The 16,728-nt window shown below is 38.4% G+C and overlaps 1 protein-coding gene across 3 annotated transcripts in view; it reads left to right on the forward strand.

Moving 5' to 3' along the window:
• Nucleotides 1–16,728, forward strand: part of PDSS2 (decaprenyl diphosphate synthase subunit 2) — a 123,924-nt gene that overhangs the window by 43,805 nt on the left and 63,391 nt on the right. For all 3 annotated transcript variants that reach the window (XM_086461321.1, XM_086461322.1, XM_086461323.1), the window contains exon 2: nt 4,109–4,240. In XM_086461321.1, coding sequence (XP_086317447.1) covers nt 4,109–4,240 — 132 coding nt within the window. The remainder of the gene's footprint in view (nt 1–4,108; nt 4,241–16,728) is intronic.

Raw genomic sequence — 16,728 nt, forward strand, 5'->3', positions numbered from 1 at the left:
TTTTGGGAGTGGTGTCCCCCCCCCTTCCCATCCCAGATTCTTAATGTTTTGCAAAACTGAATTGTAGAAGTGTTTGTCTTTCCTACAGTATTTGGTATGTCGTCCCCTGCGGATGAAGTATGTAATTTGCAAGATACCCAGCCTGTAACTTCGAGCAAGCAAAATTGTGCTAATGTTTCTTTTTTGGGTACCCTGTGCCTGTACGTGTGGTGTTCAGCAGAGGTTTTCCGAGAGTCTCAGCTTGATGCATCTGGTTTTTGTGTGCACAATTTCACTTGGGTTGCTTTTAGTTCACTTTTTTCCCCTAGAGGCACCTGTCTCCTGCCACATACCCATCAAGACTAATTGCACCATCTGGAAGACTTTTGTGTAGCTGTTACTCGGGCAGAATATCTCTTGGGAGCTTAATTCAGAATGTGAATGTGACCCCTGAAGCCATGTCAAGTAGCTGCAGTGGTTTCTAGTGTCTAAAGGATGATCACCGTAGGCTTCATTTGTTTCAAGTTTAATGCGGTTTGCTTTAGTGTGGATATGTTGCATGTCAGCAACAACTTCAGTGGTGTTTTGAATGGGATTAGACTTTGACTACTGCTTTGGCAATTCATAGAAAATCCTGTCTAAAATTACTTCCAAACCATATGTAACTTATAGGCTATATGATAGGTGTAAGAATGACAGGCATGTTGCCCCTTATTATTACACTATTTGATTTTTATGTCCTGTTCTTCCCCTCCACCCACAGCTGCACTCTTTCTCTCCCCTCCCCCCCAATTTTCTGCTGAGAATGCAGGGCATTTCTTGCTAGTGGTGTTGCAAGCCCCCTGAACAGCTCTTATTCTTCTGTTCCTCATGTAGTCCAAACCAGGTAAAAGTACTGTACTACTTCACTTCTGGTGGTGTCTGTTTAGGCAGTGGCTTATTTGGCCTGTGCTTTATAGTCCTGTGATAAACAACTTTCTTCTCTCCTTCTGTAATAGCCTGTCCCTTGGAAAGCTGTAGAGCACTGAGCATGAAAAAACCAAAGTGTTCCATTTGTTGAAAGTATCACCATAATTTGCTATATTTTTTGGTGTTTTTTTTTTTTCCTAAAAAAAAGGTTTTGCTCATTTCTCATGGGATCCTGCATTTAGTAAAGCACAGTGTACATCTATGGAAAAAAGCAATTTTTTCCTAAACCCACTTTTCTTCAAAAAAGATTTTCTTTAAAGAAGGAGTTGTAAATAGTGTTGAGGAAATATATTTGTATTTAGTTGCATCATCTATGTGACTTGTGGTTCTGAGTAATGTGGTCAACTGAAGTTCAAGCCAGAGAAGTACTTACACCACCACAAACAATTATGAATTTGGTATACAGGATGTGTACACTCTTATGTATTATTCATGATATGTATTTTCTGTTTGTTTTGATTTTGTTGGGTTTTTGGTTGTGTTGGTTTGGTTTTGTTTTGTTTTTTCCTGGGTAGTTTAATGTTCATTGTGGTTCTGACTTTGGAAACCTGTAGAGTTTTGAGTGTTTAACTGTCTTGGCTGCATTCTGCTGACTGTATATTGGAACACGGTAAGAAAATAATTACTTATTTGTGTGCTTGGTGAGAGTAAAGGTATGTAAGTTATAAATTCACCAAATGCTGAGGGCAAGCAGCTGTCCGCTCCTCCTTAAAATCCCTCACTACATGTACCTGGTAAACAAAATAAAGGTGCACATTGCAGGACCACAGTGTGTGCTCTTGGGAAGAGATCTGAGCTGCACAAGCTTTCCTGGGTTTGAGTGGTTGGGAAGTACTGGGGAACTGATAAAAAAGAAATAATTTCTGGTCTGGGAAGTTATATACTATCTTCCCTTTACTGTTGTGTTGTTTTCTTTGGGTTTTTTTAGTGCTGTTTTACTCAGGGTTGTGTTGTTGGGGTGTTTTTTTATTTGTTTGTTGTGGGTTTTGAAGACTTTTTGAGGATGGAAGAAGTGAGAGCTGGTGGCTCTATGGCATGGTTTCTCCTCAGGAAGTTATGTTTGAATCTCACGTGCTAAAACCTGTGCTGAATGTCTTCCACCAAAATTTTGATTACCCACGTTCTCCTAATTTTGAGAAACATTTCAATTGGTTTATTTTAAGATAGTAAGGTAATATGTTAATTGTTATTTGCATTTTACTGCTCTGTTAAAGAGAAACTGACACTGTATTTTTGCAGATTAAGATTGATGGCTAGTGCTTGCTTTTGGCTGAATTTCAGTTTTGACTGCAAATGTTTGGTATCCACTTGGTTCTTGAAACCTCAGCTTAGTTGAACCAAACTTTGTTGCTGTCTGAGGCCATGCACACTCTTTTGGAAATTTAGCAGAAGTTGATACCTTCTCTAATGCCACAGGTGCCCGTGTTGCTGAGAGCATGGGGTATAGTGCTGCCAGGCTCAGTACACCCCACCCCTAACACAGCCTGGATGGGCCAGCCTGTTAGTCTGCAGGCAGAGCAAGTGGGATGTGGGCATATTAGAAAGGCACAGAACAAAAGGCCGTGGCCTCATTTGGCTCATTAGACCCCACCAGAGCTAAAAACGTTGTGGGTTGTGGTAGAAAGCCATACTAGCCATACTGGCCTCCTCTTGTGTTTGTGGGCTGCAGCTGCACTTAGTATGAGCTCAGGGCTTCTCTGGAGGGGGAAGTATTAGCCTGGAATCAGCGCAGATGTGAAGATTAAGCCCAGTAACTGTCTAGTACCAGCTACCTGGGTGGACCCTCTCATTCTTCTCCTAGAGCTGTTTGAGACAAGTAGTTTGGGCCGTTTCCCCATTGCTAGGAAAGGTTGTAAAGACTTGAGAAAAGAAGTCAAGATTTTTTTTTTTTTGTGGTAGCACAGGCATTTTCACACAGAAGGGTGCATTTAAATTATGATTTCTAAAATGTTTATATGTCTGTGTAAATGAAATAGTATACTGAAGATATTCTTGCGTTGTGAAGTGGTGTAAATGTAATGAAAAAAATACATATGAAACTTAGGGTTGCATCCACTGTTTTCTTTATTCAAACGTATTTCCAAGATCAACATCTTAGATTTTTCATTCAGATGTTTTAAAGACTGTTCTGTTTTGATTTCCTCCAGTGATTAGGGCTAAAATTATACTCTGGAATAAAATTAGTTGAAGTGTGTAGTAATCTGATGTAGTTCTTCTTATGATTTATTTAACAAATATTTAGATGATATCAGAGATGGGCTTTTATTTATTGGAAATTAGTTTACAAATTTAATAGCATCTGTAGTGTATTATCCTTTCTTCTAGCTATTTAGCCTTATTGATGAACATAGGAAGTAGAAAGCAGCTTGACAAGGACAGGAAAAATACGACTGGAGAGGTTGCAGTCAAAAAGGAAAGCTAAGCTTGCTTTTAAAACAAGTTAATTTCTGAATTAGAAATTAATTGGTCATTTAGAATTGCTTTCAACAGATATATTTTTGTGGGCAGTGCCCTTCTGACCCCAAATTTAAAGGTGCAGCATTTGAAACAGTTCTTTTGTTTAAAATGGCCCATCTGTACTTCATGTATCTCTTAACTTATATTTTAAACCTTTCATCAGTTTCTGCAAAGTCTATTCCTAATATACTTAGGCATGTTGTATGTATTGTGCAGTCTGGTCATAACCACTCTGATCTAAACCGTTTTCTTTCAGCAGGTTATAGATTTTTCGTTGTACATTTCCTTCTTTCCCTTTCTTCTCCTGAAGTATGAGGCTTCTTTCAGCTTTTTTGTACTTCAGACAACAAACTGAAAGCTCTTATGTTCCTGTTACAGTAGATCAAATTGAATTATTCTGAAATACTCCTTTCATGGCATGACATGGAATGCAGAACATGTGCTGCTCCTTGGAAAGAAACAAGATTTAATCCCGAGTACTTGCTTTTCTCTGCAATAGTAGTATGTCATTGTAAGTGTCAGGTAATGGATGACAAAAGATCGTGACTAATAATTGCAGCTTATTTCCATGCAAATGTGAATATTAAAGACTTGATGAAATGATGGCAGCCTGAGATTTGAGTCTGTCTTTCCACTTTGGTATGACCAGTGAAAATGGATTGTGAAAACATGCTTTTTCTTTTTTTTTCTTTTGTTTTTGCAGGGGTTTTGTGTACGATAGCCGAAATAATTTACAGATGCGTGGTTTGGTCATATTGCTTATTTCCAAAGCTGCTGGACCCAGCACGGCAGAACTCTCTTTCCAGCACAACATGGTCAGTGGAATTTATTCCAGGTACGTGGTAACTTTCTTTAGCAAGATACACCAAGGTACATTTGATGGGCAACTTCATGGTGGTATGAAAGCATCTTAAGTGGCCTGCTCAGCTGTTAAGGAAAATTAGTACTTACCTAATCACAAAACTTTGTTCCTCAGGATTATTGTGGGCTTTCCATGGTGAAAACAATTTCCTACTCTTTGTATAGCTCTTACAATATCCGCTTGCTTTTTGTCACAGCCAAATTAAAAACATTTGGATCAAGATAGTTATTTGAAAGTTTTTGTTAAGAGGTACTTGGAATAAAAAAAATAAAGGTGCTAGAAATGATCTTTTAATAGAGTATTTTCATATTGAGTTACTCAAGTGTTACTCGGGTACACCTACTTACTAGAAATTTCAGAGTCAGATTGCCAGTCTTATGGAATACCAATTGGATTTACTGAGCACATCAGTTTTGATGTAGTCCTTTGAAGGATATTTTCCCATGGAACAGCAATGTAGAATAAAGTTTTTACCTCCCACGCGTCACAGCAGAATTACTGAGCTTACCATTAAGGTTCCTCATGCTCTCACTGTGATAATGCAGCTTTGTCAAGTTCCTAAATATTTTTTTAAGTATTTAAACTAAATTACTTAATAGTAGTAACAACAATAATCGGAAGTAGTGGTTGTTCTGCTTTGTATGTTTGACAGTTAACTGTTCTACTGAATTAGTGAGTGAGATCTGATTGAAAAATTATAAAATTTGACTCTTTGAAATCCTTTTGGAAAATTGTGAGTGTTGCTTGGTTGAAGGAACAGACTGTCGTGCTTTCAGTTAATTGTGTTTCTGACAACTGTGATGTTTTAGATGAAGATGCACAAACTTAGTGACATGTTTGTGTCCTGGGTTGTTTTAAAAGTGCAGAGATAGCATTGTAAAATTGAAACGACTGAACAAATAAAGGTGTTAAAATATATGTAGTATCTCAAAATAACAGAGAAGGAAAATGTGTATAAATGGGTAAGACAGAAATAACAATAAGTAAGAAAAAAAGACAAGGGTATAAAAGAGACTTGTTATGAAGGGCTGTGTGGTCCCTTTAGCTGTTTAATTCCATTCTTGTTTTGTTTTGTCCTTAATGTCCCCTTAGGGTTGTAAGATTTTTATATTTATATGCAAATGATGCTATATGAAAGCATAATTCTAGTTCATTAATTATGGCACAAGAGGTATTTTAGTTTGTTTTGTAAATGATTAAAAAAGTTTACCTTAAGTATGCCTCATAAAAGGAGAGAAAAAGCATTATTTTTTGATAACTAAGTTCTTGATTATGATGATTCTGACCATGGAGAACATTTGGGGGTTTAAAGCTGCCATTGGGAAGGTGACTAGTGGAAGTATTCATTAAGGAGCAAATAAGACCTTGAATTAATAATGAGACATTTGGTATAAATGGACATCATTGGAACTATGCCAGTTCAACCAGCTGAAAATCTAGCCTAATAATCTAAGTTTGAGCAAGTCAATAGCCGTTATAATGTCTAGTTCAGAGTTACAAAGGTGCTCCAAAAATGAAGCAGTTTTGAAAACGCCCACACAGGTTCACTTAAGGTTCATTACTGTCTGCAAAAGTGATAGCTATGGAGTTGCTAATTTAAATGGATTTTCAATGACACTTCAAGTCTGTAGCATGGTGTAAATATGAGCAAGCTGATACACGCTAGGAGAATGTTGATGCATTGTTTAATTTTGTGCCGTAGTGGCCAGTTCTTACCCTCCACTGAAGTCACTGGGGGCTTTGCCTTTGCATGCCTTTATTTATAGTGCTTTTCCAAAACACTCTTAAATGTGAGTCTAATTTCTGATTTTGATTTCTCCATTGTGTAAGGCTAAGAGAACAGGCAGCTTGTAAAATTGTTATCTTAAAGGGCTTATGTGATGGTTTTAAGTATTACAAATACTGTTTTACAAACTGCTTTCTCCTGAATAAGAACAAAAGGACATTGTTTTCCATTAGTACATTTTTGTCTGCTATCTTAGTTACAATGGAATTATATATGGTGTGTATATTAGACATACATATCAAAGGCAAAGTATATCCCATAGTGATATGAAGTGAAGAAATACACTTAATTCTTTATTGTTCATATATGTCTCCAGCTTTGGAAAATATTTTTTTGAAATAGATTCTTACAGATATTCAGCTCAGCTGTAAACTATATAGCTCTTTTTGTTGCCATGCCATATAATTACTTCATCTTTATATATAATATTTTGCTGGAAATATTATTTCTGGCACTGTAAGGAGAATCTTTATTGCCTGATACTTACGTGCTGTGAACGTTATATTGTGGACTATTAGCTGGGCTATGGCTCACTTGATTTTAGGGTACTTAGTAGTGATTAATTAATTGCCTTCCTGAAATCTGAGCACGAGCTAAGTTGTTCCAGTACTTGTCAGTGATTGCACGAGCCCAGTCTTTCTTTTCCCACTGTTTGTATTGGAACCAGCTCTTGTGCTCTCTTTAAATATTCGGTCCCACAGCAGATAGCCAGGTTACATCACTCATCTATATCTCGTACTACGCTGAACGTACAACCTGTGACCAGAAAGATCTAACAATGCGATAATTATTTAACTTAGAAAACCACAAAAAATACATGGTGGACTTTTTCATCCTGGAATCTGGCATGTTCTACATAACCCCTTCTCCCTGTTTCATATTCTTTACTCGCAGTGTAAGCAAGCAATACGATAACTATAATTAAAACAGAAAGACACTGAGAGCTGAATTTGGAATAGCAAAAAAAAAAATATTTTTTTATCCTATTCTCCTGTTCTCTAGATATGTCAGTTCATGGGACAATTGACCTAAATGTATAAAAATAGATTAGCTAGCCTCTTAGCTGGCATCTGTTTTTTACTGGTACACAATAGAACAAAACTGATGCCTCTTACCAGAGAGCAATCTTTTTGCAGAATAATGAGGATTACAATTTAGGTAGTTACAGGAACAGGGCTAGTGTAGTTATATGGTGCTGCCTCTGGCCGGGATTGCCTCCAGCTTTAGCACTTCATAATTTGCAGAAGACGTGATCTGCCCGCATTAAGCTGGGGGTGTGGGGGTCATTGTGTGCAAGGATATCGTAGTAACTGCTGGTTGCCTTATGAGCTATGCTGAAGATAAGGGGGGAAGTGTTATAAAAGCTTATTTGGCGTGCTTTACTCTGCACAACCACCTCCATATCATGTTGTCAGCAACCTGACTTTATTCCTATTGGCGGGGAAAAGAACCTGGCTTTACTTACAGCTCAGCACCAGTGATCCCAAAAGAGGATGAAGAGAAGTAGCAGCGTGATAAACAGCTCTTTTTCAGCTGCTGGACAGATTTCCTAAAGTTGAAACTTTCTGTTGGTCTCAGCCTTTAGGAAAATATTTCCTTGGCTACAGAAGCATTGCAAATGTATTGATGAAGTGCAGCGCTCACTACAGAGTATGCAAGCAGTATCATTGTAAGGGCTGGTGTCGTTGCCTGTATGCAAGCAAAGCGTGCGTCCTGTAGTCCCTTGAAACTCCTTCCTACTCCTGTGCTGAAGAGAAGGCAGAAGTCACATTTGGGTTTAGGCAGAATCTAAGTAATGATAATTTATCATGCTAATAGTATCGGAGAACACCTTAGGTGTGACACAGGAACCTAGAGCTTCATAAGAGCTTGGAGATGCATTTCCTATCTGGTGCTTATAGTAGACTCTGGCACTCCTCTCTGCCTTCTTTCAGAGCAAAACTCATTTGGCTAGCCAAGTATGCAGCTTGCTGTTCTTTTACTTTGCTGCTGGAAGTGAGGTTTTTAGTTGAAGCTCCAGCATCATATGGTTTCTGAACACTTAGAACTTCATGCTTTATAGTTGGAGCTGGATTCTTACAGTTGAAGATACTAAGACTGGCTTGGGTCCTCTCACTAAAGACCAAATGGAGTATCTTTTCCTATCGTGTCTGGCACTGCCAGACACTACTGGCTGGGGACTGAGGAATCTCCTTGGCTTTATATTCTGTAATGAATTCCTGACATAGCCTCTATATTGCAGCTTGAAATGCAAGTGACACCAAAGAACAAACTTATACCATCTCTTCAGGCCTCTGTATCCTTGGCTCTAGTACAGAGAGTTATTTTCTTCTCTCCCTCATGTTTTACGTCTGTGGGTTTTTTCCTTGCCATTAGTGCCAGTTTCAAAAATACCCTCTAGTACTGACAGCCATTGAGTCAGCTCTGCAGATTTCCCTGGATGCTTGTCAGAGGTTTAAAAAAAAATTACAAAAAAAAAAAATCTTCTTTTCAGTCAGATCTGCCTGTGCATTCACACTGGTGAATCCCATGGTCATTGACAAGACCTTTTTATTCTACCATACTCAGCAAGTGTGTGTCTATGTGTATGTAGAGTGGAATATAGGAAGTACTATTTCAGATCTTTACTAAAACCTGGTATATCCAGCAAACAGATTGCTAGATTGGTACTATCAATACTGGGCTCTGTCCTGCCTCTTCTCCTTCAGAATGATGCAGCTGGCCCTTAAAGCTCTAGGAATTCGTCTCTTGCAAGATGAACATGCTTTCCTACAAGAAGGTACTCGTTGGATACAGAGAGTTCTTCCTGCTCCTTGGAAGAGTGGTGGTAATACTGTAGTCAGTGATCATGAACATAGATTCCTTTTACTTAGTGTTTTAGTAATGATTTTGGAACCAGCATTGATGCTGCTTCCAACAAAAGCCCAGTTTAAATGGAAGTTAGCAGCAGATGCCAACTCCTTGTTATGGTGATGGGTCTTTTGCTCATAGGGTTCCAGTAGCAATTCTTACTAAGTGCCCTGGGTACCCTTTTTTGGAGACACACACACAGGTTACACAGTCTGATTTCACATGGTCTTTGTCATTATGGCTATGCCAAAGTCATCTTGTTTTCACCTTCTCCAAAGGAACATTGATTTGCAATTTAAAGGTCTCCAAGAAATACCAGATCTTAACCAGAGGGTTCATTTATCCATTGGTTGCTTTTCATCTGCACGTTTCTTCAGTTGCAAAGAAGTCAGGAGGGGTGGGTGTCGTTCTAAGGATCCTAAGCACAGAGGACATACTGCTCTGTCCCTTTGCAGTTCCATCTAGCTTATTCCCAGCTCTTCTTTGCTATATGTGAAAACAAAGCATTGCTTTAACTTAATTTCCCTCTCCTGGATTCCAAAGAGCTTTACGCCGCCTTCAGGGAAGGTTCAGCCTTCCATTACCCTTCTTTCAGGGTAAACCAGATGCTGCTGATAAGTATGTCTTGGTTTGCAGGACAGTTCAGGTTGGAAGGGATCTCAGGAGGTCTGTAGGCCAACCTCCTGCTCAAAGCAGAGTCACCAATGAGGTCAGACTCATCTAGTTTTCTTCATGAAGGTCAGGACTTTCAAGAGCATAGTCTTCACAAGGTGATAATCAAAATGTTTTAAACAGAAGAGTGAACTTTCTACCCCCTGCCTCTAGCCTCGTGCTCTGTGTTTAATGCCATAGTTGGTGTGCATACATGAATATGTAGCTCACAAGAGGCTGCACTATGTTGGCAATCTAGCGTGTTAGGTGTCCTTAAGGTCATTTGAGAGCTAAAACATCCAAAGAACTTTCCATCCCAAGATTTTCAGGATTAGTAATGTGCCTACTATGGTTATATATATATATAAATAGGCCTACTATGGGAACACTAGTTGTCTGTCTTGGGACTATGCCGCCAAAAGTTGCTGTGTATTAGTGGGGACACTAGGAATCTCTTCCATTTCTCATAGGTGACAGCTCGCCATCTGCAGCTCTATCTGCTCTTTCTCCAAAACCCATGCCATGGCAGGCATAACAGAGGTGATGCTGTGCTTGTTAGAGCAGTCTTTAATTGCTGTATGCATGAAAGGCAATCAGGCTGTCTCCAGGGAGCTGAAGCTATGTGAGTGATGATCCTTGGACAACTTCAGTCTGTAAAGGTAAATATGGACTAGCGTATTCAAAAGTGTAGAGGTTATATACTGGTTTTAGTATGCTTTTGAGACATGCAGGCCTGTACAAATTTACACAAACAGACATTGGTTTGTTGACTTTGCTTCTGTGTGTGTCCTGCACTGCTGTTGAACTGGGATTTTGTGGTTGAGAGGGATTGGAAATGACAACGCTCTGTGTATTTAGCGTAATAGTGTATGAGGTGTGAGCACACTTTCTCCGGAAATTGAGAAAATGTAAGAGGTGTTCCACTTTGAGTGATAAACAGAATAAATACTCCATGAGCATGAGCACCTTGGGCTCTGCATTTCTCAAGAGCTCCAATTATTGGCAAGTAGCCTCTGTCCTGTCTTTGTGAATGCAACCAAACAGCTGAGAGATGATAATGCTGTTCTTGACTCACAAAACAGTCACATCTCCAGTTGGGAGTGCATGACTACAGTAACATAGGGTTACCTTCTGGTTTAGGAACAGATAAATGTTACTCTGGCAAAGGAGATCTACTGTGTAATGTGTCTTCACTTGCTCAGCTCATCAGTAAAGTTTTGCCAGCAAATTCTGTCTAGTGTAGACAAGTTTAAAGATGCTTGTAATTTTTAATAATTGTTTAAATGCTTTCCAACTGAATGTGAGTGTCTCCACATAAATCTGCATTTAATTAATTGATGTTTCTATGCAAAGAAATTGGATCGTCTGCCTTTAAAAGGAGGAAAGGAAAATGCAAATCCCTTAACAAAGCCGCTTGGCTAATAAGCCATGGCAAACATGAGTAAATTTTAGTGAAGGTGAGATTAATTGTATTGTTACAGTGTGACACTTAGAGGTTGCCTTGACCTGTTTGCTACTAAATTTTATAAAAACCTTCTTTCTACTTTGCATGGCGTAGGTTTACTTGTGGAAAAATTCCTTTTGAGAGTTATTGTGAAAGAGAAAACTCAAATGAAATAAAATCAAAGAATGACCATACCAATGATATATTTTTTAGGTACCAAAATCAAAAAGCATGTGTGTGACTTTTGACCTCATCTCCAGACCTCATGCTTCTTTCAGTTTCTGTACTCTGAACTGTCTAGTGTGTTAACTTGGGATATTGAATTGACTGGTTTACGTTCATATTTTGAAGTAAATAAATGATGCTTAACTTTACTCTTGAGATGACAGGAGTCCATTATACTTCCATATTTGTAAGAAGTGGGTTTTTTCCATTACAACTTGTCTGAGTTTACTAGTAATGGAAAACTAAGTTAGATTTACCCTGATCTGGTGCAATGCAGAGGGAGTGAACTACAGTTTGGGAGACTTAATGCTGCATTGCACCTATCCTCATCAGTGATGTAAATCATGATAGAACATGTTTATACAAAAAGCAAGAAATGAGAAAGGTGTCGTAAGACCAATAGTGTATGTTGGAACCCAAAACTCAAAAGAAGGCAGAGCTTTTTTCTTTTGTGTGGTGCAAGCATTCAGACTGGGAGTTTTAGGGCAGAATAGCTGTTGCACTTTAAATTCACGCTGGCTTATTGCACACAAGCCCTGGGTCTCAGCTGCAGATATTGCAGAGATTAATCTTATTAATGAAACTGCTAATTGGTGTTTGACTTCTAATTATAGTAACAATAGGCCATAACAATCAATCCTCACCTTTACTGGGGCACATTAGGACTCTTTATCATAAAAATGATTTCCTTTGGGACTTACTGTTCTTATTCCTATCTTCTGGAAGGCTGGCTTTCAGCAAAGGTGCAGTATCCCAACTAGATGTACTTTGAAAGCTTAGCTAATTAACTGGTGGAGAAAATGCATGGTCCTAAAATATTCAATATTGTAAGTACATTGATAAGTACAATGCTCTTGACAAAATTATTTGTTTGAAAGATAATGGGAAAAGTAACTCAAAATATGAGCAGTGGTGTCTTTTATAATCTTTAAGAAATGTATAATTTTGTTTCCCAATCCTTGGTAGTCTTCCCTTAGCTTTTAGTGAGAGGAAATGTAAATGATTATTCCAAATTATTCTATTTAGTTTTTGCTTTCCAGGATAAATCCTATGAGATTCTTCATCTCATTTACAAGATGAGTCTCAGGAGATGAAAAGCACATACAACTTGATTACATATTCCTATTGATCATCTTCCACCCACAACAATAAAAATCAACTCCAAATACAAATCTAACAATATTACTAATTCATTACAACCACTACTTTTCGACATTAACTTTTTATTGTTTTCAGCATACACAGCATATGCAAATACAGCAACTGTTTGCTGAATAAGAAAAGGTCCTCTCCTTACACTGTAGAATGAATCAAAAGGCACTGCATTAAAGCTAATCAAAGACCATGCAGAGATATGAACTCAAATCTTGTTCAAAATAAGTCTGTTTAGCACTAGACAGCTGAGCAAGGTAAACTCAGTATGTATATTACAACAGGTTTTGCTTTTGTTTTTTAAAAAGGAAGTAATTTTCAGTATTGTAGAAAGCACAGTAAGGATGACTTACCTTGGAGAGACCATAACGCTGCCTGCTGTCTGTCTGTCTGTCCAGCCCCCCCTTTTGCTGCCTGGCGCTTCTTCCTCCCACTGCTTGTGAAGTGAGTAGTGGACTACCACAATGTGCAGGATAGCATGCAAAACCGGAACAGCACTGATGAAATTCTGCAGTGGGTCAGGAGCACCTGTGGGAGCAACAAAGTCCTGCCTTCACCCTCGTGGGGAGTTTTTCAAAGAAAAGCCACATGACCTGTGGGTTATAAGACCTAGCACAGCGTTCCTGGGTCATGGCATCTTCACGCACCAGAGCACTTCACCAGAGCTGTTCTTTGGTGGTTTGTTGTAAAAATCTTTCCCTTGCAACAAATTTCTGCTTGAAAACTTACACATTTTCTTTGGGGGAGGAAAAAAAAAGTGTTTGCGAAGAGAAATTTGCATCCGTCACCTAAGCACAATCTAGTGCTGCGCCGAAAGCGCGCGATAGCTTTGGGGACTGCTTATCCCTCAGAACTGTGATGTCAGTATGACCAATTGCTTCATGGCAAGTTCTTAAGTAACTGCATCTATGTAATTTATTTGTCCTACAGTCCCAAAATATCTCCCATGCTTTCCCATCTGCTGAAGTACCAGCTGTCTTCTTCCCAGGCACAACCTATTAACTTCTCCCTTGACAAATTCTACAGTGCAATTATGTAGTTTCAGTACAAATCTCTACAATACTCAGAAAATTGTAGCAATATGAAGTTAAGTATTACGAGGCTTACTGAACCAATTTAGTCTCTTAATATGATTCAGTTAGTACACTGATATAATGTAACTGAAGACAGTGTAAAATTTTTCATCTGCTGGGATGGAGTTGAGGAGATGATCTTCATTATACTCCACAGGTGTATGCATATAAAAATATTTATGGGGAATATGTTGTTTCTGTGGTGGTAACAGATTGTTTTGGGGTTGAGTATAAGAAAGAGTGGACCTGACTGCTAATGAACGATACCTTCCTAGTCCAGAAGGTATCCTTTTTTCTTACAGTTCATGAGACTTTGTAAAGGCTATACCACATCCACTTGGAATAACGGCATGTTCTGGACCCTGATCACGTTATATGTTAAGTGAGTGAATATTTCTTATCACTTCACTAGTATATGGCCTTTCAGTAGATTTTCGTGTGGAATTTGACAGCTCTGAGATGCTTCTAGAGCGAACAATAATGAAAAAAGCAGCATATTATCGCGTGTGGTGTTGTCAGGGTATTGAGTTGCTGGGCAGAGAAGCTTGGTTATTTATCGTATATTCCAATATAAAGGCAGGCGTGTGAGTAAATACAGATAGCAGGTAGATAAAGAAAATACAAGGAAAGAGAGAGAAGTTACCACTTACTGTAGTGCTATAGCCAGGTTGTTTCAAGGTAGTAAGAAATTTTCTTTGGCAAAAAAAGCTTTGGCAAAATAAACCTTTCGTCTGTTTTTTATTATTGTTGTGTTGGTTTGTTTTCTGTTTGAAGGTGGGGAGGAAGGGTTCTAAGTTGAATTCTGGGAAAAAAATGTCAAAAATCCCTTATTTCAGAAACTGAGTTTTCTTTCTTCAAGGAGTGACAACTGGACTGGGAGAAACAAGCTTTTGGATTGACTCCCATTTAAGTAGATGTTGAATGTGAAGTAAAAGTTCATGCTGACATCTTCATATGGTAGATCTTCATCTTCACAAGCAAAGTGATTTTTTTATTTGATGCATAAGTGTAAGAGAAATTACTAAGGAACAATAGCAAGAATTAGCCTGATGTAAATGACTCATTAATAAAAATGAATGGTCTTTGCTGAAACATTTTCAATGGGCATGATATGGTATTTCAGTAGATTGGAATGGAGAGTTAGTCCTTGTTATGTTGAACCTTGGCTATAAGATGAAGAGGAAAGTTAAATTGTTACTTAAGTTAATATGAGGTTTTAGGTATGGATGGATTACAAGACTAGCAAGTCCAGATTTGAAGAGAATGGTTGCATTCTGACTTTAAATTGCTAGAAATATGTATGGTGACACTGATCAGTGATTTGAGAAGAGGAATAAGGAGTTAGAGAATTAGGAATAAAGATTTCAAGAATATTAATGTATGGTATTCTAACCTTGTTGTATTTGAGAAGGTGCTTAGGCAATCAGAAGATAAATCAGAAAGATCATGTTTTTTCTAGGGTTTGCAGCAATTGAAAACTTCTGATCAACACCGACAGCGTGATTATGGAGCATGTTCCATGCATGTGAGATTTTGGGAGCTTGATTGTCCAACTCTTGAAGTCCGCTTTTAATTTTTCCAAAGATTTGGCCAAATTTGTGTAAATTTTTGTGGAAAGAGAAGATGCAGCCAAATAAATTATACATCTAATATTTCCAGAAAGGGAAGAAACATAAAGTTTCAGATACTGTGCAGTATTTCTGATTTCTTTCTCATAATTGTTACGTTTCACCAAAACCATGTTTTGTGGAAAGCTTACTTCAGCGTCTTATAGCTGCAATTTCATTTTGCTTTCTGATATCCATGCAACAAAACCAGTGCAAAAAGTTCAGTTAAATTCATGTGCTGTTCCAGTCAGCAGACTGAATTTTAGCAAAACTACAGTAGTGGCTGCAATCAATATATGATCCTATTTTGTGGACTCAGGTAGGAATTCTGCAGAAATTAAGTTTGTTCTTGAAGGTGGTTTATGAGCATGTAGCTGTCTCTCCACCATCGCTTACTTGGGGTTAATGTTGCTTGAACTGATGTAATTTTATCCATTATTAAAATGTGTAGATTGAATCATTCTGGATGAAAGGATCAAAAAATGGAAGCATGAGATTTTCAAATACCTTACAGAACTGTGTCATGGTTTAGGTCCAGCCAGCAGCAAAGCACCACGTGGCCACTCACTCGCTCCTCCCTGCCCTGGTGGGATGGGGAGGAGAATCAGAAGAAAAAGGTAAAACCTCACGGGTTGAGATAAGGAAAATTTAATAGGATGACACAAGGAGAGAAGGCACAATAATAACAATTATACTAATAAATTAATATATAAAGCGAGTGATGCACAATTCAATTGCTCACCACCCGAAACCTAATGCCCAGCTCGTTCTGGAGCTGTGATCCCTCCTTCCCTCGGCTGCTCACCCAGTTTATATACTGAGCATGACATCATATGGTATCCAATATCCTTGGCTAGTTTGGGACAGCTGTCCTGGCTGTGCCCCCTCCCACTTTTTTGTGAAAATTAATGCTATCCCAGCTGAACCCAGGACAAACTGCTGTAAATGAGGTAAAAATAGATGGAAATTATACCAGTGGTATAATAGTAAGTAGGCTTTTTTTCGTTAAAAGACACATTTTCTCAATATCACACAATACTCCATTTGCATTAAATGTATACTAATAATCATGGTAAAACTTCGCAGACATCGACAGCACCAAATGCTATTTACTATGCTGATACGGTCCCAGAAGCAGCCGTCATTGCCTTGCTCTGAAAGGTTTATTACCCTCTCCCTGCTGGCAATTCTGGCAACACACCTGGTGTAAGGGGCAAGGTCTCTGAGAAGTCTGCCCTCTCCCTTTGGTTATTAGTCTTGTTCCTTGTACATGGCAAGCAATATCCATCTGCTGCATACTTCTGCTTTGTGAAAAGCAAAAACATTCCTAATAAACCATTTTAATACATGGTATTAATGTCCCTATCCAGTTCTGAACACTGAAAGTTCAGGGGGGGAGAGGAGAGCAGGTGCAGTGACCATACTTTTAATTGCTGACTAACATTAATGCAGTTACAGCTCTTAAGAATAGGATATGTTTCCTTGATGGTATGAGGTATCCGTGGTTGTGCAAGCAGTGTACCTTTTGATTATTTTTTTTTTTCCCCTCTGAGTTGGATATTTATTGGTATTTCAGAACATGCAATATGTTTTATATAAGCATGACAAAATATATATTTATATATATAAAATAAACCCCAGCCTTATCTGGTATAGTGTATTCTGGTGACTCA

This window comes from Leptosomus discolor, chromosome 2 (assembly GCF_034619465.1).
Source record: "Leptosomus discolor isolate bLepDis1 chromosome 2, bLepDis1.hap2, whole genome shotgun sequence".
Classification (NCBI taxonomy): domain Eukaryota; kingdom Metazoa; phylum Chordata; class Aves; order Leptosomiformes; family Leptosomidae; genus Leptosomus; species Leptosomus discolor.